The sequence below is a fragment of the Mirounga leonina genome, unplaced genomic scaffold (assembly GCF_011800145.1).
Source record: "Mirounga leonina isolate KUSES-001 unplaced genomic scaffold, KU_Mleo_1.0 Mir_366, whole genome shotgun sequence".
Classification (NCBI taxonomy): domain Eukaryota; kingdom Metazoa; phylum Chordata; class Mammalia; order Carnivora; family Phocidae; genus Mirounga; species Mirounga leonina.
In genome coordinates this window covers 9567237-9592477 of record NW_023270709.1, presented here as the reverse complement: position 1 = coordinate 9592477, position 25241 = coordinate 9567237, and the positions used below count along the sequence as shown (strand labels likewise).

Here is a 25241-nt window from a genome sequence, read left to right as displayed (position 1 = left end):
TTCTTATAGAAATCTTTGTCTTTAAAAACGATGCCAGGGTGCCTGGGTGACTCAGTCTGTTAAGCGTCTGCCTTCAGCTCAGGTCATGATCCCGGGGTCCTGGAATCGAGTCCCACATCGGGATTCTGCAGGGAGCCTGCTTCACCCTCTGCCTCTGCCTCTCTCTCTCATGAATGAATGAATGAGTGAATGAATGAATGAATGAATGAATAAAATCTTTTAAAAATAAAAAAAAATTAAAACTATGCCAAATACTAAAATAATAGAATTTTGGTGCTACAAAGGATCTGAGGAATGATGGAACATATTTATATTGATTCCTTTTACTTCTTTAATGGCATTATAAATGCTCCCGTTAGCTTTTTTAGCTGACACCTAGCAAAGAACATTGTGTGTATCTTTACCTCTGCCATCAGCAATTTCAGGTCTTAGTACTGCAACTTCCTTTTGAGACTAATTATAAATGTTGCCAACGTAACATTGTAGTTTACCTCCTCAAAGCTGCATTAACTTTAACCAAACAGGCTCTAACCCTCAGTGGATACATCCACCACTTGTGTGGAAAACAACTGGATTATAGTTGACCCACTGAGGTTGTCCACTTTCTGACACTTCACTCCTTCATGATGAGTAGGCACTTTATAATTTTATTTCTATTCATATTCCTGATTTCAAACTGTAAGGAAGATGTTTTGCCTACTGTAAAACTACTGGTGGGAGTCACATAATTGAATGTCAGTGTATAGAGATTTTTTTTTTTTAAGCAAAAAATAAAAATTCTACAATTTATCAGAGAATAATTTTTAGCTTCTTTTTTCAAGGTTACCTCATATGAAGAAATAATCAAATGTGCTGACCAAAGACTTGAGATATCCCACTCCCAGATTGCATAGTAAGTTGAAAAAGCTTAGTTTTTAATTTTGTAAACATTTACTCATATTTTATTTTGCTCTCTGGCTTGCCAAGTTTCTGTTCTTAGACTCCTAGGAAGAGGAAAATAGTGCAGTTTTTATAAATTAAGACTTTTTTTTTCCAGTAAAAGAGTCTGTTTAATGTCTGACTACTTGAATAAGTGGATTTTCATCTTCCTTTCTCAGAGCTCCCTTTGATTTCAGCGAGGAGGGAGGTGATGGAATTAGTGAGAGATATCCAAAAATTTCAGAAGATATTCCATGGTATTCAAGTAAAATAATCTTGCAATGCTTAGACTTTATCCACAAAATGTTCTTGAATTCACACCAAATGAATCATACATGTACGTTTATCAAGAACCAACTAAGCTCTCATTAGAATGAGATTCAGCTTGAAAATACTCCAAAATTTTTAAATTCTGCAAATTTTTTCACTCATTATCCTCATTTCCCATATGCTCTTTCCTCATCCTTCCTGCAGTTTCATTTATACTGTCCTGACTAGCACTAGAGCGTAAGCAAAAGGTCTAATCTTACATAGAAAGACACCCCAAATATGAACTTTCTATAGGGTAACTCACCACAAGATAATTGAAAGACAGTGTGGATATTTGTACCTTGGGAAGTTTGTTTTTGTTTTTCACTATTATTTCTAAGCAAAATGAATGTTAAAACAATTTTCTGGTTTTTCAGACTGACATTGACAAGCTTTAAATTTGGAAGAAGGAGATGTTATTATACACTCAAGAGAAGTAAAATAAGGCTCCTCCTTAACTTATTACCAAGAAAACTCAGCCAATGTTCAATCATCATGGGCTCATAAAATATAAAAATAATGAATAACCTAATATTTCTAAAACAATATCAAACAATCACTCAGGCCCTATTGCTTTGCCCCAGTTATTTTTAAAATTCAAATGGTTTTATTAAACTTGTATTTCAGAAAACTGGCTTATCCAGTTTGTGTTCAAGAAGAGACTTGATATCTGAGTTCTATAAATTGACTAAAATGGTTATCAACTTTGGCTGCTTATTAGAATTCCCCTGAATGTTTTTTAAAAAACATCCAATGCCCAGACTCTACTCCCCAATCCAATAAGCTAAAATATCACATGGGTTCTGGGCAACAGTGTATTGTCCAGGAGATTAGAATGTCTGGACAGTTCAAGAACCCCTGCCGCAAATCGTGTGAATTGATTTAAGTGATCAGGATTGTCACCTTTTTAATCAAATATAGTCTATTATATTCACGAGGATAGTTTTTAATTACAGTGAATTAGCTTTGATCTTATTAAAAGGTGTAAGCTGCCTCAAAAATTATCGAATACATCATTAGAGAAATGTTTCTTTCAATTGGTCTAGTGTATTCTGTTAAAATTTAGGGGCATTTGAAGGATCTTTCTTCAAACATTTTCACTGGATATTCTGTAAGTTTTCAATTTACATGCCTTGGATCTTAGACACAGCTGCTTCCTTATAAAAGCCCTGAATGGTATATGACTTTTCTAAAAGACTAAATAAAAGAAGGAACCTGGTGAGGTCCATTTTGTACATGCAGTCAGAGTAATCTTTGTGAAATATTAATCTGATCATGCCCCTTAAAACACTTTTAGTGATTTCTTCCATCGCTCTTATTTTTTTTCTTTCACATTTTTATTTAAATTCTAGTTAGTTAACATAGAGTGCAATCGCAGTTTCAGGAGTAGAATTTGGTGGTTCATCACTTACATATAACACCCAGTGCTCATCACAACAAGTGCCCTCCTTAATGCCCATGACCCATTTAGTCCATCCCCCCACCCAACTCCCCTCCAGCGATCCTCAGTTTGTTCTCTATTGTTAAGAGTCTCTTACAGTTTGTTTCCTTATGATTTCACTCATATGTGGAATTGAAGAAACGAAACAGGTGAACATATGGGAGGGGGGTAAAGAAGGGTGGGGGAAACAAACCATCGCTTTTAGATAAAGGCAAAAATTCTTAACATGGCCTACAAGTTTTTTCAAGATACAGTTTCTTCCGGCCTTTCCAACCCCATCTCACCATTCGAATCCCCCCTGCCTTGCTTTCAGCCACACTGGAGATATTATAGCTTCTCAAATGCATCACATTCCCTTTTGCCTCATGGTGGTAGTATAGGCTGTTCTACCTGGAATGCTCAGGCTACCCGCACCCCAGTTATCTCCTACTGTCCCTCAAATCCCCACTCAAATGCCCTTTCCTCAGAGATACATTCACTTTCTTCCCAGTCTGAGTAAAGCAGCTTTTCCACAATGCTGCAGAGATTGAAGTCATCATGCATCTCTCCCCCAAACATTGCTTTCTCTGTTAACACCTGTAGCCAGATCAGTTTCAGATACAGAAATCCCTGCTCCATACATTCCTGGTTCAGGAATACTTTTCTATGAAATTTTAGACTTGTTCTCTCTACCCTACTCCCCATGACATCTATGACAACATCATGGTGAGAGGTGGATCCTCTCACAAAAGTATCCCAGTTCAACATATACAGATGGCCAACAGGTATATGAAAAGGTGCTCACATCACTAATCATCATGGAGATGCAAGTCAAAACCACAATGAGAAATCACCCCACAGCTGTTAGAAGGGCTATTATTAACAAGACTAGAAGTAACAAGTGTTGGCTAAGATGTGGAGATGTGCACTGTTGGTGGGAATGTAAATTGGTGCAGCCACTGTGGAAAACAGTATGGAAGTTCCTCAAAAAATTAAAAATACAACTACCATATGATTCAGCAGTTCTACTTCTGGGTATTTATTCGAAGAAAATGAAAACTATCTTGAAAAGGTATATGCACCACCATGTTCATTACAGCATTATTTACAATAGTCAAGATATGGAAAAAACCTACGTATCCATCAGTGGATAAATGGATAAAGAAAACATGGTATATGTATGCAATGGAATATGATTCAGCCATAAAAACAAAGGAATGCAGCCATTTGTGACACCATGGATGGACCTTGAGGGCATCATTTATTTATTTTTTATTTATTTATTTATTTTTTAAAGATTTTATTTATTTGAGAGAGAGAGAATGAGAGAGAGCACATGAGAGAGGGGAGGGTCAGAGGGAGAAGCAGACTCCCTGCCGAGCAGGAAGCCCGATGGGGGACTCGATCCAGGGACTCCAGGATCATGACCTGAGCCGAAGGCAGTAAAGGCAGTCGCCTAACCGACGGAGCCACCCAGGCGCCCGAGGGCATCATTTAAATGAAATGAGTCAGAGAGAGAAAGACAAATACCATCTGATCTCCTTTATATGCGGGATCTAAAACACAAAACAAAACAAGTTCATAGATACAGAGAATAGATTAGTGGTTGGTGTGGGGTTGGGGAGGGTCAGTGAAATGGGTAAAGGGGGTCAAAGGTACAAACTTCCAGTTATAAAATAAGTCCTTGGGATGTAATGTACAGCATAGTGACTATAGTTAATAATATTGTGTTGCATATTTGAAAGTTGCTAAGAGAGTAAATATTAAAATTTCTCATCACAAGAAAGGAATTTTTTGTAACTATATGGTAACAGATGGTAACTAGACTTACTGTGGTGATCATTTCACAATATATACAAATACTAAAACATGTTGTACATCTGAAACTAATATAAAATGTTAGTCAATTATACCTCTCTAAAAATTATTTTAAAAACCACAAGTCAGATTGCACTATTTTAAAGTGCTTTAAATCTTTGAATAGCCTCCCCTCCACACTCAATATAAATGCAGACTCCACTACAGCTTCTAAAACCCTACATAATCTTTTTTTTTAAGATTTTATTTATTTATTTGAGAGAGAGAGCATGAGGGGGGGGGGAGTCAGAGGGAGAAGCAGACTCCCTGCTGAGCAGGGAGCCCAATGTGGGACTCGATCCTGGGTCTCCAAGATCATGACCTGAGCCAAAGGCAGTTGCTTAACCAAATGAGCCACCCAGGCGCCCAACCCTACATAATCTTACCTTGTACTGTTTCTCTCTAACCTCATTATTCCTTTTAGTTCCTAGAACTTGTCAAGACTGCCCTGTTTCAGGGCATCCACTCTTGCTCTTTCTTCTGCCTGGAATGTTTTCCCCTGAGCTGACATTCTATCCTTCTCGAGCTTTAGTCTCTGTTCAAATGTCACCTCCTCAGAGAAGGCCTTCTACGACCACACTATCTAACATGACCCTTCTTCCAGTTCCTTGCTGTCACAGAAATACATACATACGTACATAATACATACTCAATGAACAGGATAGACAGCAGATTGGTCGCAGAACAAGAAAGAATTAGTGAGTTAGAGGAAAAAAAATCCATACACTGTATCACACAGACACACATGAAATAAAGGTCAAGTGAAACAGTGCTCAGAGTAGAAAAATCCAAAATATCTGAAATTTTAGAAAAAGAGAATAGAATAGTGGAGAATAAACTATGGAGGATTTTTCAGAATAAGGTTTTAATCTGAAGGGGATAAATGTAAAGAAACCAAGACCTCGCAGTGTTGTTGTGAAACTAAAGAAAACTAGATAAAAGGCTATCTTAAAACCAGGCTTAGAGGGCGCCTGGGTGGCTCAGATGTTAAGCGTCTGCCTTCGGCTCAGGTCATGATCTCAGGGTCCTGGGATCAAGTCCTGCATTGGGTTCCCTGCTCAGTGCAGAGCCTGCTTCTCCCTCTCCCTCTGCCACTCCCTCTGCTTGTGCTCTTCTGTCTATCTCTCTGTCAAATAAATAAATAAAATCTTTATAAAAAAAAACAAAAACAAACCCAGGCTTAGAGAAATGAGGTACCTGCAAATGAAAGCCAGTTTGACTGACAGCTCTCCTGTTGATAGCAACAATAAAAGCCAGAAGAGAATGGAATACCATCTGCAAAGTGCTGATAAGAATCAGTGCCAACTGAGAATGTTTTAGCTACTTGAACTCTTGAAGAAATGCAGATGAGATACAGGAATTTCAGACAAAAACATAGATCATTTACTGACAATAAGACTTTACTATTGGAAACTTCAAAATGAAATGAAAATGGAGAAATGACAACAGGTGCAGCAGAGATTAAAGAGATATAATAAAAACTTTATACTAATGATTTTGAAAAATTAGGTGAAATGCAATTTTTGTAGAAATATTTTTATAGAAAAAAATTTTTTATAAAAGGTTTTTTTAAAGATTTTATTTATTTATTTATTTATTTATTTATTTATTTATTTATTTATTTATTTATTTATTTAAAGAGCTAGCGAGCAGGGGTGAGGGCCTTGACCTGAACTGACTGAGCCACCTAGGTGCCCCTACAAAAAAAATATTTTCAGATTGACTCAGGGAAGAAAGAAAATCGGAATTACCATTAAGCATATTAAAGCAGTTTTTTGATTAATAAAAGAAAGAACAAGAACCATATGATACTCTCAATAGATGTAGAAAAAGCATTTGACAAAGTACAGCATCCTTTCTTGATCAAAAGGGGATAGAGGGCACATACCTTAATATCATAAAAGCCATCTATGAAAAACCCACAGCGAATATCATTCTCAATGGGGAAAAACTGAGAGCCTTTCCCCCTAAGGTCAGGAACATGGCACGGATGTCCACTATCACCACTGCTATTCAACATTGTTATTAGAAGTCCTAGCCACAGCAATCAGACAACAAAAAGAAATAAAAGGCCTCCAAATCGGCAAAGAAGTCAAACTCTCACTCTTTGCAGATGATATGACACTTTATGTGGAAAACCCAAAAGGCTCCACCCCGAAACTGCTAGAACTTATACAGGGATTCAGTAAAGTGGCAGGATATAAAATCAATGCACAAAAATCAGTTGCATTGTATACACCAACAACAAGACAGAAGAAAGAGAAATTAAGGAGTCGATCCAATTTACAATTGTACCCAAAACCATAAGATCCCTAGGAATAAATCTAACCAAAGAGACAAAGAATCTATACTCAGAAAACTATAAAATACTCACACTTTTCCCAAGCATTTAATAAACAGATAAACCCAATCTTAAGCAAATTATTTCAAAAGATAGACAAATAATATAATCTTAACATTAAAACCAGACAAGGACAGCCTGAGAAGTAAATGATAAGCTAATTTCATCATAAATATGCAAAAATTCTAAACAAAACTTATAAACAAACTGAACCCAGCAATGAAAGAAACAATAGTGCATCCTGAGCAAATTAAATTTATCACAGCAATGAAAGGTTCAACGTTAGAAAGTCTATTAAAAATCCACCACATTAAATGATTAAGGGAGAAATTATTTCAGTGGGTTCAGGAATTCTACACCAGTATACATTAAAAGTTTTTTTGTTTTGTTTTGTTTGTTTTTTGGTTTGGTTTCTTTTTTTTTTTTTTTTTTTTTTTGGAGAGCTCATGACAAAAATACAAGTAAGGGAATCTTCTACTTTTTGATTAAGAGTTATGTTCCCATCACCTTCCCCCCCCAAAAAATCAAAGCCAATATAATAATCAACTGAAACACTCCAAGTATGTCATCTAAAAATTAGGAACAAGATGAATAAACCCATGGTTGTTGCCAATTCTATTTAGCAATATCCTAGCAGTCCTCACCAGTGCCATAAGAAGAAAGAAAGAAAAATTGTAGGGTCGCCTGGGTGGCTCAGTCAGTTAAGCATCTGACTCTTGGTTTCAGCTCTAGTGATGATCTCAGGGTTGTGGGACTGAACCCCACTTTGGGCTCCGTGCTCAGCACTGAGTTTGATTGAGATTCTCTCTCCCTCTGCCCCTCCTGTTCATGCTCTCCCTCTCGCAAATAAATAAATCTTTTTAAAAAAAGAAAGAAAAGTTATAAAGATTGGTCTGAAGGTAACAAAATTGTTATTATTTTCCAATGATATAATTACCTACACAGAAAGCCCAAAACAATCTACAGATATATTACTGATATTTTTAGTAAAAATGACAATTAAAAGAAAAAGTTCCAAAGTCAACCGAATTTCTGTACATGACCAACACACTGTAAATAAATGCAAGCTTTAAAACTCTATTTATAATAGCAAACAAAAGTTCCCTACAAAAAATGTGCATGAACTTTGAGAAGATATGTTCGTCCTTATTGGAAGATTAAAGAATAAGTAAGTGGAGCACAATAAAATATCCATGGAGTAATGGGTTGAAAGTTGTAATAAAAAAAAAGTCTCAGTTCATTTCCTGTCCTGGCCTCCCATCTTCTCCAGCCATGCTACCTTGTTATTCTAGGTGATCTTCCACTTCATTGTCTATCCATCATGGACTGTACTATATAGGCTTTAAGGGCACTTATCAGTGTCCTTTACATTAATGTATTCACTATTTACCACCCATAGAGTACCCCCTGAGTCCTCAAAGAATATCTCCAAGGCCATGTCTCTTACAGAGAACACTGGATTCACAGATAACAGTTCCTGCCCTTTCATAGCAACTGTGGTTTCTACCCACGTGAAGTCCCCACAAATGTTTTTCCATGCAAAACCAAATCAGAAGTCACAGAAAATCCCAGAGTGTAAATTCATAACCTTTCTTCCTAATTCCATTATAGTCTGAGTACAGGGTGATCAACAATATTTGCTTGGCTTGAACATGCTATTAAAAGTCCATGGCTTGGGGGAGCCTGGGTGGCTCAGTCGGTTAAGTGTCCAACTCTTGGTTTCGGCTCAGGCCATGATCTCAGGATCATGATATCAAGCCCCGTGTCAGGCTCTGCACTCAGCACAGAGTCTGCTTGAGATTCTCTCTCTCCCTCTCCCACGGCTCCTCCCCCCGCCAAATAAATAAATAAATAAAATCTTAGAATCCATGGTTTAAATACCTTGATCACAGAGAATATAGTGAACAATGGTTCACTGCTCTATTTATAGTCATAATTCCATTGTATTTCTTTGACTTTTTTTCTTTTTTAATGAAAAAGGGTTGGCATGAGAAAAAGGAGAGGTAAAAGTAAAGGGCAGAACAATAATTATGGCATATAGAAAACATGGCTCCCTACAAAATATCCGAGTCCTAATCCCTGAAGCCTGTGAACGCTACCTTATATGGGCAAAAGAAAGGGGGAAGTCAGCTCTATGTGAAGTAATCCTATTAACGTAAGACAACATATTAAAAATTAAAAAGGAAAAAGCATGTGATCAGACAGAAAAAACATTTCACAAAAGCCATTCCTGATACAAACTCCAAACAAACTAGGAATAGAAGGGAACTCATTCAATTATGAGCAGCATCCATAGAAAAAGTACTGTTAAAAATCATACTTAATAATGAGAGACTGAATACTTTTTCAGGATCAGAAATAAGACTTCTATTTACATTGTACTGGAAGTTCTGCCCAATGCAATCAGAAAGAACTAAAAGACATTCAAGTTGAAAATGAACAAGCAAAAATGAATTTGTTTTTTAAATGACATGATCATCTGTGTAGAAAATCTGATGAAATCTACAAAAAGCTACTAGGACTATTAAGAGATTAACAAAGTTGGGGGGCACAAGATCAATATACAAAAATCAATTGTATTTCTGTATACTGAGTCTTCCATAGACATTTGCATTTGAGGTGATGACTCCTGCAAGAGAATTTCCTATCTCTGTGGTGGGCTGAGTAATGGCTTCCCAAAGAGATACAAGTTCAATTCCCTGGAACTTGAGAATGTGCCCTTATCTGGCAAAAGGGACTTGGCAGATGTGATTAAATTAAGGATCTCGAGATGGCAAGATTATCCTGGATTATTTGGGGGAGCCCGAAATGCAGTCATAATTGTTGTTGTAGGAGGGAAGCAGAGAGAAATTTGATGACGAGAAGGCAATGTGATCAAGCAAGCAATCAGGCAGAAAAGGCGATGTGCTGACAGCCAGGCACCAAGGAATTAGGACTGCAGCCAGACATGATGGAAAAGGCAAGGCAAAGAATACTCCTCCTGAGCCTCTAGAGGGAGCACATCCTCGCTGACACCTTGATTTTAGCCCAGTGCCTCTGATTTCAGACCTCTGACCTCTCAAATAAATATGTGTTGTTCCAAGCCAAGGTTGTAGTAATTTGTTACAGCAGTCACAGGAAAGTAACAAACTGTCCCTGGATGGGAAAGCAAGTTTGGGAAGAGACTATTTTAATTGAATTTGACCTCCTAGAGGCAAAAAGGGAACCTGCTGGTATCTCTCTTGTTGAAAGCCATAAAAGTAAAACACAAGTAAATCTCTAACAGGCATCTGAGTGCTATGATCCTTCCTATGACACTATTACACATTTCCCCAGGTTAAAGCAGCTCACAGTTCAGGGGCTGTGTTTTTAACATGTTACACACACCCCCAGGATGATGTTGAGTTTCTTCATGGGGAATCAGGGAACCAGGGATCAGTTCTCTACCCACTGTCTGTGTAAATGAATAGAACATTGAACTGTCACTTTATAGGTTTACTACTGTCTACTTTCCCTCCTCACTACTGGAACCCCTAAAGGGAGAAACTGATTAAATTATTGGAGTTGCTAGGAAAGAATCCCAAATTGTCAGGGTGCCTGGGTGGCTCTGTCGGTTAAGCGTCTGCCTTCGGCTCAGGTCATGATCCCAGGGTCCTGGGATCGAGTCCCACATTGGGCTCCTTGCTGCACGGGAAGTCTGCTCTTTTCTCTCCCTTTCCCTGCTCCCCCTACTTGTGCTCTCTCTCTGTCAAATAAATAAATAAAATATTAAAAAAAAAAAAAATCCCAAATTGTCGTATGGTGAGGTAGATGGATGAGAGACTTTGACAAAAAGCCAGATTTGCCATTTATATTCATCTTCTCAAATCCTCCAGTGAGTCCAACAAAATATCAGTTTAGAAAAGTCAATTTTAGTCATAAAATTCAATTGTTTCTCCCTCCAGTTTAGAAGAGAGAAATAAACATTTGGAAGACTTAATTAGGCCCGGAGAGAGAGCAAGAAAAAAAACCACAGTAAGTTTTTCTCTTTTTTTCTAAATAATAATGTCTTTAACTTTAAAACATAAGTATATAAATAATACATCTTTTCTCCTTCTTTTAATTTAAGATAAACTATATGCAAGTGCTTGGTATTTTGCCTAGCATAAAATAGTTGCTTCATAAAAGTTTTTTGTAGAACTTGAATTGGAAAGCCAGAATACCTGCCCTCGTGGAACTTACAATCACCTCTAAGGAAGATATCATAAAGATTATGAGCTAAGATTTTTGTCTACAGCAAAACAGCTTATATATGTATTTTATGACCAGATTTTCTTATACTAATGTTAAACTTACCATCCATTATTTCTGTAGATTTGATACTACATGGTATGTGCACAGACCCTATGGGGTTGATTAAGACCATAGCAGGATGTTAAAATGGGGTTCTTCGTGGCCTAGTCCTTGAGGTGTTAATAAAACAGTTGCCAGTTCTTTTTCTTTTTTTTTAAAGATTTTTATTTATTTATTCATGAGAGACAGAGAGAGAGAGAGGCAGAGGGAGAAGCAGGCTCCCAAGGAGCAGAGAGCCCGATGCGGGACTCGATCCCAGGACCCTGGGATCATGACCTGAGCCGAAGGCAGACGCCCAACCATCTGAGCCACCCAGGCGCCCAAACAGTTGCCAGTTCTTAAAGTGAGAGTGAGTTTCCCCCGTGTGCAGAGTTTCTGAAGGAAATTTCAAAGAACCTGTTTCATGACTCGTATCTCTTGGCCAGATCCAATATATAAAAAGAGAGTAGGGAAGACTGGAGAAGAAATTTCTTTGAATCTGTCATGTTGTGGACTCCCATTGCCCCCAAATGATTCTACCTCTTTTATCTAAAGCCTGGCGAGAGGGTTTCTAGAAGATTGCCTGGAGAACTTTGATCTGCATTTCCTAAAAGTTGGGAAACAGGGGATCAGTGATGCCCCATGCCTGAGAAAACTAAAGCAAGCTGTGGTAGCCCCACAGAGGGGCCTGTTTTCTCTGAGTTTGTCACCAGGACAAAAGATGTGTGTGACAGTTTGTTAAGAACCAAGCAGGAGGGAGTTGAGTTATCTTGGGCTCTGCCCAAAGCCGCCTGGAGGGACACCAGCAGCAAGAGGCTGGAAGAGAATGCCAGATTCTTAGGGGCTGATGAAGGACTATCAAGTGACCACCAGAAGAGAGATGCATCAGCCTCGGTCAAGGGCAACTATAGGACATAGGTCCCTCGCCATGGCAAGCTCCGCAGAGAGAGAATCAGCTTAGCTACTTTCCAAGCTACTTTCCAAGCCCAGAGACTCGGAAGCCACCAAGCCAAGTAAAAATGTCCTATCCCCTTACTTCTTCTCCCTCGTCCTGCAAATGGAGAAGGTGGAGAACCAAGAGAGAGCGGAAATTGACTTCCAGTGGCAGGTGGTGTCCACCAACTACAAGGCTTAGCTTAGAGAAGGGGATGAGAAATCCTACTTTTGAATGACGATTAAAGGATTAATATTTAAGACTGGACATTCTGCTTATCGAATTGAGACTGTATGCATGTTGCACAGTGAGGACTGACCTTATCTTAGAGTAAGCATAAAACCTCACTGGGCCTGTTTCATATTCAGCCAATGGCAAAGGAAAAGCTCCCCTGAGTGAAGAAAGTCTAAAGTAGAAACAGGAGGCAGACATTAAAGTTGCATATTGACTATGTCGTGAGTCATGAATGTTCAGCATACCATTTGCAATACAACTATGTTTTGAAAATTAAACCCCCTTAGCAGATTTATACTAGTATTTGCAAAGTGATAGATTAACTATGAGGGGTTTTATTCCTAATATGAAAGAATATGATCTGATGGCTGGCATATTACAGATGCTCAGTAATTGCTGATTTAACCTAATTATGAATCTTCTCTGAGTTGCTGACAGAAACTGTGGAATATTTTTTCCCAGAATCATTTTAAAATAAGAAAATCAGCATATAAATTCACACATTTCACTAGTCCGGATAGTTGTTTATTGATACCTAGCCAATTATACAATGGATTTGAGGCCTTTTGTATAGATTTAGATTGGCTTTGAAGCCTGGGGGTGAGCTGGAGCTGAAGATCTCACAAGGCCCTTTCCAGCTGATCAAGGCTGTTTCTTAGAAAACCGGAGACTTACAGGAGCCTTCAGCCACCATCCTCGAAGCTTCCCATGGGCCTCAGTAAATTCAACAATGGGAATGTGCCTTAGACTACCCCTGCACCATCTCAGAATTATGATGCTCCTGGTGCCAGTTGTCTTCAGGAGTGGAAGACTGGGGGAAAAGGAGATAGAAGCGAGCACAGCACGTTAATAGTTTCAGATTTTTTTTTTGTCTCTAGTTCTTTATCACTTTCAAGGAGCCAGAATCTTATCCCAAAGAAATTCATGAGAATGTTAAAACACAGCAAGACTGTGGCTCAATATGTTTATTCAATTGCAATGAGACTGATCCATATATTACACACACTGAAAAGCTTGATCTTTTAGGGTCTCATAGTTCTATCCTAAGTGGCAATTTCTCCTTGCAACTGAGGGCAAGAATTTATTAAATAATGGTGTCCTTGTTTACTAGGTTCACTGTTTTAGCCCTTCTAGCCACCACTGCCACCACCCTGGTTTTTCACCTCATTCTCTTTCTCTCTCCTACAGGCCCAGAAGATTAGAAAATCATCCAAAGTCCTTGACCATGGTAGGTCATATTGATGATCACTATAAAGAATGTTATATCTCCATGTAATTCCACAGTAGCACAAGATTAAATTTCAGGAATGTTCAGCTTAGCTTTCCTTTCTGTCCTCAGATGAGGCCTCTTCGGCCTCTGATCATCGTACGTCCTGTAACTGGGAAGCCCTCCCTCTGACATTTCCCTTCTATCAGTGTCCTCACTTCATCTCTGCAGCTACTGCTTCATTTCAGGTCCTCATTATTTCTTATGTGGCCTATGACAGTCATCTACTTGGTGTTTCTGCCTCTAGTTTAGTGCCCCTTCCTTCCATCCTCCACCAAGTAGACCATGATCTTTCAGAAGCAAATAGGATGATGCCCCTTCTCTACATAAAACCCTTCAGTGGTTCCCCACTGCGTTCTGGATCAAATGGAGCTCCCTAACACAGCATATAAGGTCCTCTATGAGCTGGCCCTCACCTTCCTCCCCAGTCTTCTCATTCACTGCTTCCTTCTCGCCATCATACACCCAACCATATCTAACCACTTGCCACTTTCCAAACATGCTATGTTATTTTTGTGCCTTCCTGTTATTGCCCATACAGCTTCCCCTGCCAGGAATGCTCTCTCTCAATTCCTTGTGTCCCCTTATTTTAGTTCCCACCTCACAAACTTACCTGCCAGCTCAAGCTCCAGCTTGACTAGAACCCTTTTAGCGCAGGGCTTGTCTCATATTCATTATGGTGTGCCCAAGCACCTATCCCATAATAGGTACGAAATAGGAGGCAGTGTTAGACAGACTCAGGACCCAGGACCAATGCTATCCATGCTGGATTAATTCTTAATAGAAGATACAGCCACTGTTGCCCTTGTCCCACCCTGGGCCAAGGGTATGTATTCATGAAAACCCATGGCTTATATGTGGCATAGCCTTGTGGAAGAGGGGTACAATCAAAGGGCATGTCTCTATATGCCCCACTGAGCCCCAGCTGTTCTAATAGTCGAGTTATGAGAATACCTTAATACTACCAATTCTTAGTTATACTGTGCTGATAAGTCACTTCATGAATCACTTAGATTCTTGCTTCTGTTCCTTTTTCTTCATTCTGCCAGCTGGCAACCAAACCAAGGAAGATGAAACTCAACCATCCTTGTTCCTTGTCACGTTCCTTAATGGGAAAAAGGTTAAAACAAACAAAAATATTTATTAAAATATAGTATTGGTATTATCTGAGAAGTTCATCTATCTATAGGTTGTACCCCTTTTCCATGTGTATTTAAGAATTAGCTGTTTATGGAATAAGAACTGCATATGTAAGCAAGAATTCCATATGGAATCAAGAATCAGCTGTTCTGTCACTGAATGCCTGTGTTTCCTAAAAATTAAAGATACATTTTTTTCCTTTCATTTTTAGATGCCAGATGTTTTAGAAGGAAATAGAAATTATTTAAATTAAACAGGACTGAAGATTAAACATTAATCATTTTTGTCAACCAATCCAGGAGCAGAGTCATTATTACTAAGTATAGAACCCAGGTCAATCATACAAATGATACATTAAAATCTATATAAATGATGAAATTTTACATTCCAAAAAATGTGATTACTTTTCTTCTAATTTACTCCCGTGAACAATGAAACATAGTCTACTTTAGCATAAACAGGGAATACAGTGGCTTCTTTTCCAAATGTGTATTTTCATTCACACAGAATAGCACTTCCATATATCAAACCTTTAATGACACATAAAAATAGTAATTTATCTCATTTCAACTTCTTGTTCCCCCTGCAGGACATCCTTTTTCTCTCTAAGCAGGCAAGCTCTTCCTACTACCAACCAAATTTTAAGACACTAATTCTGAAATCCTTTGGAATTAAAACCCAGATGAAAGGAGAGGACTGGTCTGAGATGTAACCCTCATAAATCTATTTTAACACAGTTTTGAGCAATTATTTCTGAATTTAAACAAAGGAACCAGTGACAACTGACTTTGTGAGATGTATCAGAAAAACAAATGTACATACATACATATTATCCTTTGATAAATCCCAGAGCCAGGATGGAGAGGTAGCTGTTTAATCAACTATTGGAAGGGAAGAAATGATTTTAGCTCACTGATACTAGTTTTGCACTTAAATTACTCAGGTAAATACAAGAGGAAAATACAGGGAGAATATATATCTCGCCTTGAAGGAAGTGCTGAATAAATAAAAGCTATTATTATCATTGTCATTTTTGCTGAGGAATTCTGTAAGACAAATCTTACGTGAATTTTGAAACAGAAAATTTAACTTCGCAAATTCAGCAAATTGCAATACTGTTGAAGACAAATGATGAGAAATGCACAGCCTGTTGCAGTTATCACAGTGCTGTGTTTCAGAAAACTAAGCACTGAAAGTTCTGGAAGTGATTCAAGTTTAAAAAGATACACTATTATTAATAGTTTTAGGGGATCCTCTAAGGAAAATTAAAATATGGTAGGAGAAAGGCAAATATGAACGTAACGACGGCTAATGCAATTCTGGAATCCGCACATGAATGTGATGAAGCAGTTGGAAAGGAAGGATTAGGAGGGGTTGTCTGCAAACAGGAGCGTGTGCATAAGCGCTATCTTTGCCATGTATATTATTAGACATTTATGATCTTTTTCCCGCAGGTAGTCTCAAAATGAATGTGCCTCCTTTGGTACGTGACTCAAGGATACAGAGTCTAAGCCTGTGCTTTGTTCAATACACATTTAGTGACTTTCAATAAACTATGTGACAGCCTCGGTGTTAGATGCCAAGGACACAATGTAAAATCAGGCAAAAATCATGAGGGACTACATCATCTACCAAGGGAGATAGACTCTGTTCTAGAGTGGGGTGCTGGTGTACCTGCCCAGGGTGGTCTAGAAGCATAGATGAAATGGCCCAGGACTATGTGCGGGGAAACTCAGGGAAGATTTCAACCACAGAGGGTGATACCTGAGCCAGATCTATCGCTGACTGGATATTCCCCAGACAGATGGAAGGGGAAAGCAAGAGCACATTCAAAGCATGGAGGCCCGATAGGCGTTGTGTTATATCCCCTGAACCACAAGTCGTGTCTAAAACCCACGTTTGGGGTGCCTGGGTGGCTCAGTCAGTTAAGGCATCTGCCTTTGGCTCAGGTCATGGTCCCGGAGTCCTGGGATTGAGTCCCACATTGGGCTCCCTGCCCAGTCTGGAGCCTGCTTCTCCCTCTCCCTCTGCCTGCCACTCCCCCTGCATATTCTCTCTCTCTCTCTCTCTTTGACAAATAAATAAAATCTTTAAAAAAATAATAATAAATAAAACCCACGTTCTTCATATAGCAGGAGACGAAGACGATCATGAATAGCATTGATTGCCTTGCCAAATAATGTGAACTTTATCCTCATGAGAAGCTCTGAAAGATTTTAAGTAGAGGATTGATGTGGTCAGATATGCATTTTGAAAGATCACCCTAAAAGTGGTGTAAAGGGTAGGTTGATGATGGGTGATGCCAGAACCAGGAGCACCTGTTGAGATACGGCTACAGTGCTCCAGGCAAGGAAAAGTGATACCAGAAACTAAAATCGTGGCAGTGAAAATAAAGAGGAAGATAAGGATGTCCGGCAATGTCAGAGGTAAAGTGAAAAGGATTTGTTCAAAGCAGGGGTGAGGACTGAGGAACCTGGGAAGCCCAGCAGGGTACTGGGTGTGTTGTCCTAACTGAAGTAGAGAACACAAGAGGGACAGCTGGTTTGCAGGGAAAGATAGCACAAGTGTGAGGTTGCTGTGAAACATCCAGCAGATATTTAAGAAGCCATTAAATACATGCAGAGAAAGATCCAGTGGCCAGGGAAGGGACTAAAGATAAAGGGATGATGGGACACCTGGGTGGCTCAGTTGTTAGGTGTCTGCCTTCGGCTCAGGTCATGGTCCCAGGGTCCTGGGATCGAGTCCCGCATCGGGCTCCCTGCTCGGCGGGAGGCCTGTTCTCCCTCTGCCATTCCCCCTGCTTGTGTTCCCTCTCTTCCTATGTCTCTCTCTGTCAAATAAATAAATAAAATCTTTAAAAAATTAAAAAAAAAAAGATAAAGGGATAAGCAGGGTTAATTGATGAGTCAAGGTCTTAGGGGAGGAAACAGAGACTCGATTCACCAGCACCTCATAGGAAGAGGGACACCTCTTCCGCTGAGCCTGGAGGAAAGGAGATCAGGACAGGCATACTCAAGGCAGCCAGGGACTGTGCCGTGGTAAGTGGGAGCTCATGGCTGAAAGCTTCCCTCTCTTCTTGCAGTTGGAGGCTGGAGGGGAGAGGCAAAGGTTTGAAATAGGCACAGCCTCTGCCTTGGAGCAAAGCTTTGGCTCTCACCACAGGATATGACAAGGAGGTACAATTTCCTCTCTGCCTCACAATTTCTGTTTTTATCTTCACTTTGTTCTCCTTCCCTCTAGTTCCTCGCTCCTGTGATTCTGACCCATCGCATCTTCTTCAGGACTTGCCCCATCAATTGTTTTGATTCTCTCCCACCTTTAGTTTGTAACTCGTCACTGAATTCTTGCTCTTGCCCGAAAAAAATTCTGCCTGTAGTCCTCTTCCCCTTTAAAGCTATCGTGGTTGCTCCTTTCAGGCCCTGTTATACCTTCTAAGAAATGATTGACAGTTTACAAAGCACTTGATCTTAACCAACCAGGCATCTCAACTCATAGTGTTTCTGATGAATGTTTTTCCATATTGCCAGTCTCAATATGCCAGTCTCATTTTTAAAGGCTGTATAATATTTCATGGAGTTTGTGTGTGTGTGTGTGTGTGTGTGTATCATAATTTACTGAATTACATTTTAAGGACATAGTTTCAGATTCTTACTTTGTAGTCCCACATCTATTGCTTTACATGCTCTGGCCCCACACTACTTTGCCCATCTTGTTACCTTTTCTGGGGATGACCTTCCCTGCCCTAACTCACTAAACTTCCTCCCTTCTCCACCCCCACCAACCAGTTCCTCATATTTAACACATTTGTATCCTTCAAGGCCTAATTTAAATGTCACCCTCATCCTTATCTGAAAGTGTATTTATTTGTGTTTGTTTGTTAAAGGTTTTATTTTTAAGTAATCTCTACACCCAACGTGGGACTCAAACTCACAAACCCAAGATCAAGAGTCACAGGCTCCACTGACTGAGCCAGCCTGGCGCCCCTCCTCTATTTCACCTGAGAGTTTCTAATGGTATTTAGCACACTCTTCTCTAAACTATAGCACATGGAAGACAGTATGCTACAGGAAAAAGAGCCCTCACCACGGAATCATAAGATTTAGGTTCAAGACCCGGCTCCTCTGTAATAGCTGTTGTGAGAACTGAGTTCATAGACACGTTATGTTAAGAACAATTATAGGACTGTGTTAATATTATTGTAAAAATGTAAATATTTTGTATATTATGTCTATCTTTAAAAGGTAGTGATATTTGCCCACAGAAACACAACTCTGGGTATGAGCAAGTGACATATGTAATTCAAACCTAGCAGCTCCACTCTGAAATGTTTACAAAGGACTCTAGGAGTCAGTATGAACTCATGATGGTATCTCAGGGATGAGTTGTGAAACTGAACACAGATCCTCTTGCATTTAGCAAGGCCAAGCTTGCACGAAGAACAATTAGAATATATATATTTTAAGGTTTTTTTTTTTAAGATTTTATTTATTTATTGGGGGTGAGGGGGAGAGGGAAAGAGAGAATCCCAAGCAGAGTCTGTTCTGAACACAGAGCCCAACGCAGGAATATACAAGTTTCAGGTGCTCTATGCCAGGAGCCAGGGCAGAGACCAGTATATATATTTTCTATTATCTCACAAATAGTTATAAAAACTATAGAGCATAAATATACAAGGAACTGCTACAACTAATATATCTTCTTAAATATACTCTTTCCTGGGGCGCCTGGGTGGCTCAGTTGGTTAAGCTTCTGCCTTCGGCTCAGGTCATGATCCCAGAGTCCTGGGATCAAGTCCCACATCAGGCTCCTTGCTCGGTGGGAGCCTGCTTCTCCCTCTGCCTGCCGCTCCCCCTGCTTGTGACCACCCCCCCGACAAATAAATAAATAAAATCTTTAAACATACTCTTCCTTTTACTGAAGGATGATTTACATACTGTAAAAGTCCTCTGTTGTTAAGTGTAGAACTCAGTGATTTACGAAGTAAATTTAAAGTCATGCAGTAATTACCACAATCTAGTTTTAGAATATTTCCATCACACATACCCCAAATCTTCTCCAGCCTATTTGCAGTCAATCACTGCTTTCTCCCCCCATTTCCTCAGGATTCTGGTCAATCTTGTTCTTGGGGAACATACAAGAGAAGGGGTAGTAGGACAAACTGTGATCAGCTGCTGGGCTTGAGCATGAGGCATTGAGGCTGCTACTTGGTTACTTTTTGGAGTACTTCACTGTTATCTGCCATGATCCATCTAGCTGTTGGAGGGGCCAGCTGGCAAATTAAATTGGAATTTGACAGAGTGGCACACACCTTCCCCTTCCCCTGGGATTGGGTGTGCTTTAATTTACTATCTCTGTTGGGAAGGGGAGTGGTAGTGGCAGTTTGAGAAGCTTCCATCTAGCCATCATAATACTCTTTTTTTCTAAGATTTTATTTATTTATTTGAGAAAGAGAGAGAGAGAGAGAGTGTGCATGAATGGGGGAGGGGCTGAGGAAGAGGGAATCTCAAGCAGACTTTACACTGAGCGTGGAGCCTGACTCTGGGGTCGACTTGATCTGAAACCAAGAGTCGGATGCTTAATTGACTGAGCCACCCAGGGGCCTGTCATAATACTCCTGATGGCTCCCTTAGGAACCAATGTAAGGGTTCTTTCAACCACCAAGTATATCCATTCCATTTGTACTTTTAGGGACCAAATATGGGTGGGTCTGACAACCTAAAGGACCCACTGTTGGCTGGACCCAGGCTGGGACTCCATTTATTGCCTGGCTCCCTTATACTTTTACCCTAAAAGGGGGCTGTGTTGACAACTTAGGTCCTGGATATAACATCAGTTTAGAACTTGTGTCCAACAATCCTCCAAAGGTCTGCGTGTTCCCCTTTCCTCAATGCATGATTACTGTGAGCAAATGTCCATAGGTCCCCTTGAAGAAAGATGACGGATTCACTACTGAATTGTGTTTCAGGGCTCCTCATCATAGCACCCTGGCTTCTCTTCAGTTACTGAATTCTGGAATTGAGAATTGGCTCATGCCCAGCTGAGGAGGGGATTGTGGCTTTACTGGGCAACTGCCCTCAGCCTCCTCTTGATCTTTCTTGACTTCTTTAATGGTATAAATTAACACTAAGTTGGTAGTATTATTAATATTGGTAATTATTGCCTCTCTCCAGGTTACTCCTCCTGCCTGTTCTCCACTCCTCTCCCCTGTTCAGACTTTGCAGCTCATGGTGATAACTAAGCCTACCTTGTGTCTAATGGTTAAGGGGTGCCACATGGCCTCCGTTCATTCTCATCCTCTCGTCCTCATTGCAATCAGCCCCGTTCTGTAACAGCATCTCTAACCCTCAGCCTGGGCTCCAGAGGACAGCCACCACTGGTCTCGGGAGAGGCTGGAACCCTTCTCACCTGTGCATTCCTTCTGATTTGGTAGATGGAGTGTTTTCCAGGCCGCCTTACATAGTATATCCATTCCAACAAGCCTACTTTTAGGGGCCAGGTAGAGGAGAAGGAGGGGCCGGTGAAGTGGGAAGAAAACTAGGAGAATAAGGTTGTCACTGAGCCTAGAAAAACAAGTGTGAAAGAAGGGTGGGGGCAGGGCTCAGATGAAGACTTTGTGATTTAGCAAGATGGAGATGTTTTAGCGGTGAAAATAAAAGCCTAGTTGGAATAGGTGGAGAAGAAAATTGAAGGGTGAGATAGTGAAGTTTTACTGTGTCAGAGAGCAATGAGGCTGTTGCTGAAGAGGAACAGGGGCCACAGGGAGTTTTGTTTTTTTAAGATGGGCAATATTACAGTATGTTTGTATGTTGATAGGAACAATGAATTGGAAAAGTAGAAATTTATTATGAGGTAGAGAAGAGAGAGCTATTCTCAGAATCACACGTTTCTGAGCAGGAAATAGGACACAGAGCACAAATGGTGGATGCCCTTTGTGGGCCTATGAACATTTTTTATTGTAACAGAAAGGAAGGCAGAGCCCAAGTGTACAGATGGAGGTAAGTAGCAGGTTTTGTGGACAGTGATCAGGTGACTGCTTTTGTCCATTGGTTCTTTTCAAGGAAATCTGAGCTGGGGAGGTCTGTGAATTGCGCAGAAAGAGAACCAGATGGGAAGAATGCCTGGGAGGCTGGGGAGAGAATATAAGCCCTCCTTCTAAGCGAGGAGCCAGGACTCCTTTGAAAGTCTTCCTTATTTTCTGTCTCTTTTTCCTGTAGTGCCCCCTTTCCATGAGGATTTTCTTTCAGAGGTAAAGGATAGCACAAAGAAACCAATTCTTTTCTTCAGCCCTTGCTAGGTGAAAGAACACTTAAGTCTTTGCTTGCATGCAATAAACACACTCTTTTTTTTTTCTTGACATTTTTTTCATTTCTTATTAAGCCTACAATTAAACTGAGGTCGCAAATTTGTGGAGAAAACATGTCACTTGTAGCAATACAACGACATCAACAAATATTTTCCGAGTTACCACGGAGAGTACTCTTCTGTAACACTGATTCAAAGGCACAAAGATCCCCGGCCTCCAGATGTTTCCAGACAGGACACATAATCAACTATATATATTGTGTGAGAAAGTAACAAGTGCCATGAATGAAGGAGAATAGAAGGAAGGGAATAGAGAGTGTGGGGGAGGGAAGGTTGGAGAGTTGTGATTTTAAATTAGGCAGTGAAGGTAAGTCCCACTAACAAGATAACAGTTGAGCAAAAGTTTAAGGGGCAGGAGGAAGTTCCTCAGCTATGTGGTAATCTGGAGGAATATAACAGAACAAAAACTGGTGCTTAATGATCCCATTTGCCAACGAGGCTGAGGGGAACTCTTAAGTAATCAGAGGAAGAGATGGCTCTGCTTCTACAGATTCCAAGGGAATAAAATGACAAAAGTGGAAAATCAACTGTAGATCTGCCTAAGCCATATAAAGGAGAATAACCGGATGTGGTATATTCCTGGAAAACGAGTATCTTTAGAGAGATAGGTGCAGAGGTGAGAGAGAGGGAGAGCATGGGGAAATATTTGGAAAGACCTAAATAAATTAGATTTTTTTTTTTACAGATTTTATTTTTTAAGTAATCTCTACCCCCAACATGGGGCTCAAACTCACAACCCCGAGATCAAGAGTCACATGCTCTACTGACTAAGCCAGCCAGGTGCTTAGTGGATAGATAGATTCTTAATTCCATGAATCAAGGATTGGAACCAAGTAAGGGGGAGAGCTCTGGGTGGGCACCAAGAGAAAGCTGCTTATTATAGGGAGAATGTAGATCATCATAATACAAGGTTTGTGAGCACCCAGATCAGGGTGAGTATTTTACTTCCCTGATCCACAGGCAACTACTTTTTATTTTTATACCAACTGCACAGTCACATATGTTTGTTTTCTGGTTGCATGTTTTTATTTTCCCTAAATTCTGCACCTCAGTCACATCCAGAGTAGGCACATTTTATTTGTCCCTGATGAGCATTTAGCAGCTGGTTATCTAAAATTCAAGTCCCAAATAAAATCCATTAGTAATCATTTGATACCTGGTGTGGCAGTCCCAGTTTAAGCCTAAACTGGATTATCCTTACTGGTTCAGGCTATGTCTAAAGATGTTCTGAGAACTGGGGAGACAGACCTACTAGGAATCTCATTTTGATTATAATGAGAATCCTCCCCACTGGAAGTCAATCCTCTGAAGGGGAAGGAGTCAGTGAGATATCCTTGGTCCAGAAAGGAGAGAAGAGGTGATATTGAGCACTGTATAACATCTATTTTCTGTTACACGGTTCACACTTCCTGGTGTGAGGAGACTGCCGCAAGTTAAATAGAAGGATGCGTTTGTCAAAAAGCCTGTCAGACATCAGGAACTCAGAAAAGGCCTGATTTGAAACTCACGAAATAGAAAGTTGGGGAGGGACAGTCTTCCCTTGCCAGTAGAGCACTCGCCAAGGTTCAGCCACAAAGTCGTGGCCGTGGCCTTGGTGGCTTTAGCACGGCGTGGCCCACAGAAATGGAGGCAGCAGCAGAGTGGCTGCCCCAGCCATGTTAAAAGACCAAAACTGAACTGAGTAAATTCAAAGATCTACTTGGCTTTATTGTGATTCATGAATTGGACAGCATCCCATCTAGCACGTAGAGGGCAGGTCCAAGGAGGAGTTGTTCAAAATGGAAAGATTTATAGGAAGGAGGGTGGGGCAAGAAGTTATTAGCAAAAGAAAAGAAAGGATTGTTTCAGGCACAGTCACCTGCCCCTGAGGGGGAAGAACAGGCTGTCTTGTTAGGTTGATTACCTTGCCTTCTTTTGGAGGTTGGAGAAGGGCCCATGTGACAAGATTCCTTATTGATGCTGATCAGAAAATTCCCGACTGACTGGTTAAGACTCCGTTTCTGGGGGAAGCTGAAACTGCAGTTACGTTGTGTATCAAGTACAGATTTGGTGATGTGGCCTAAGTGATGCCATTTTGGACCTGTGAGTTTTCTTCTTAACAGCAACAGTGGCAGTGACACTGGTGGCCCGGTGGTGTGGCGTGGACCCGAGTTGGTTCAGCCCAGCACTGTCAGGCTGTGATTTTAGCAGACAGAATTAGTGGCAACAGCAGCCACACGCTTCTTATACAGGGTCCCCAGGCCAGTGAGGCCTCGAGCAGAGCCAGTGCAGGAACAGAACAGCAGATGGCTCAGGCCACGGAGCAGGTACTGGAACCAGACTGCCAGGATCTGCCTTTGACTAGCCTTTAAGCCTTTAACCTTTCTGTGTCTGTTTTCTTCTCAGTAAATAATATCCAGCTCATAGGGATTTTTAGAGATTATATAAATTATACATGAAAGCACAGCTCTAAGAGATAGTGATTGACAAAAGTAAGCATGCAATCAAGGTTAGTTTGTTTCATCATCCGTATGATATCTCACACCGGTCCAGCCCAACAGTACTTGGTATTCACACCGTTTAATGGCATGAAATACCAGAGTATTGGTAGCAACCTAAAGTCCAACTAGAAGAGAAGGAAAGTGAAGGACACTGAACAGCCATTGTTGCCTCTATTATATATTTGCCAAATGTTTACAATATGCCAGGCACCGTTCCAGACGATTTATAATTCTGGAATGTCAAGAATTTAAGCATTCACTATTTAACTATGGGGGAGGGTGTGGGCAGATAGGAGCCAAAGTTTTCCACTGTCCATTTTTTAGGCTTTTTGCGTTTTTTGAACAAATATATATGACAAAACATTGTTGCTTTTCAGTGCCACACACGGGTAGTTCATGTCCCTTCTATCACTATTAGTTAAAATTATACAAAGACTACCGCGCCGGGGCACCAGGCGGATCGTCATTCAAATAAAGCAAACTACTTACGACGCTAATTAATTGGGACCTAAGGACGAGCAGGGCGGGGCGAGCAACAAACTGCAGGTGGCCAGCCCGCGACTACGGGCGGAGGCGGACTTTCGCTGGCAGGTCGGAAGCCCCGGGCAGCCGGTCACGTGACTCCCGGGGCTGCCCGCGCTCCCCACCACTCCCAGCCAAGAAGCCACGTTGGCGGCGTTCCTCGGCTA

General features: G+C 40.5%; 1 protein-coding gene and 1 long non-coding RNA gene across 4 annotated transcripts in view; one reads left to right on the top strand and one right to left on the bottom strand.

Annotated features, from left to right (window-relative positions):
- Positions 1-10823, top strand: part of CAGE1 (cancer antigen 1) — a gene marked incomplete at its 3' end in the record, with an annotated part of 51694 nt that extends 40871 nt beyond the window's left edge. The window contains exons 10-11 of the mRNA XM_035030812.1: positions 822-892; positions 10769-10823. Of these exons, the coding sequence (XP_034886703.1) occupies positions 822-892; positions 10769-10823 (126 nt within the window). The remainder of the gene's footprint in view (positions 1-821; positions 893-10768) is intronic.
- Positions 10824-12812: 1989 nt separating this feature from the next.
- LOC118027435 lies at positions 12813-25180 on the bottom strand. 3 transcript variants are annotated; one of them, XR_004683826.1, is made up of 4 exons: positions 25042-25180; positions 23976-24088; positions 14525-14675; positions 12813-13114 (listed from the first exon to the last, which is right to left on the bottom strand). It is a non-coding gene; the product is annotated as an uncharacterized LOC118027435 (long non-coding RNA). The 3 variants fall into 3 exon arrangements; XR_004683824.1 differs by lacking the exon at positions 23976-24088 and having other exon boundaries at positions 25042-25168; XR_004683825.1 differs by lacking the exon at positions 25042-25180 and having other exon boundaries at positions 23976-24824.
- Between the last annotated feature and the right edge of the window lie 61 nt (positions 25181-25241).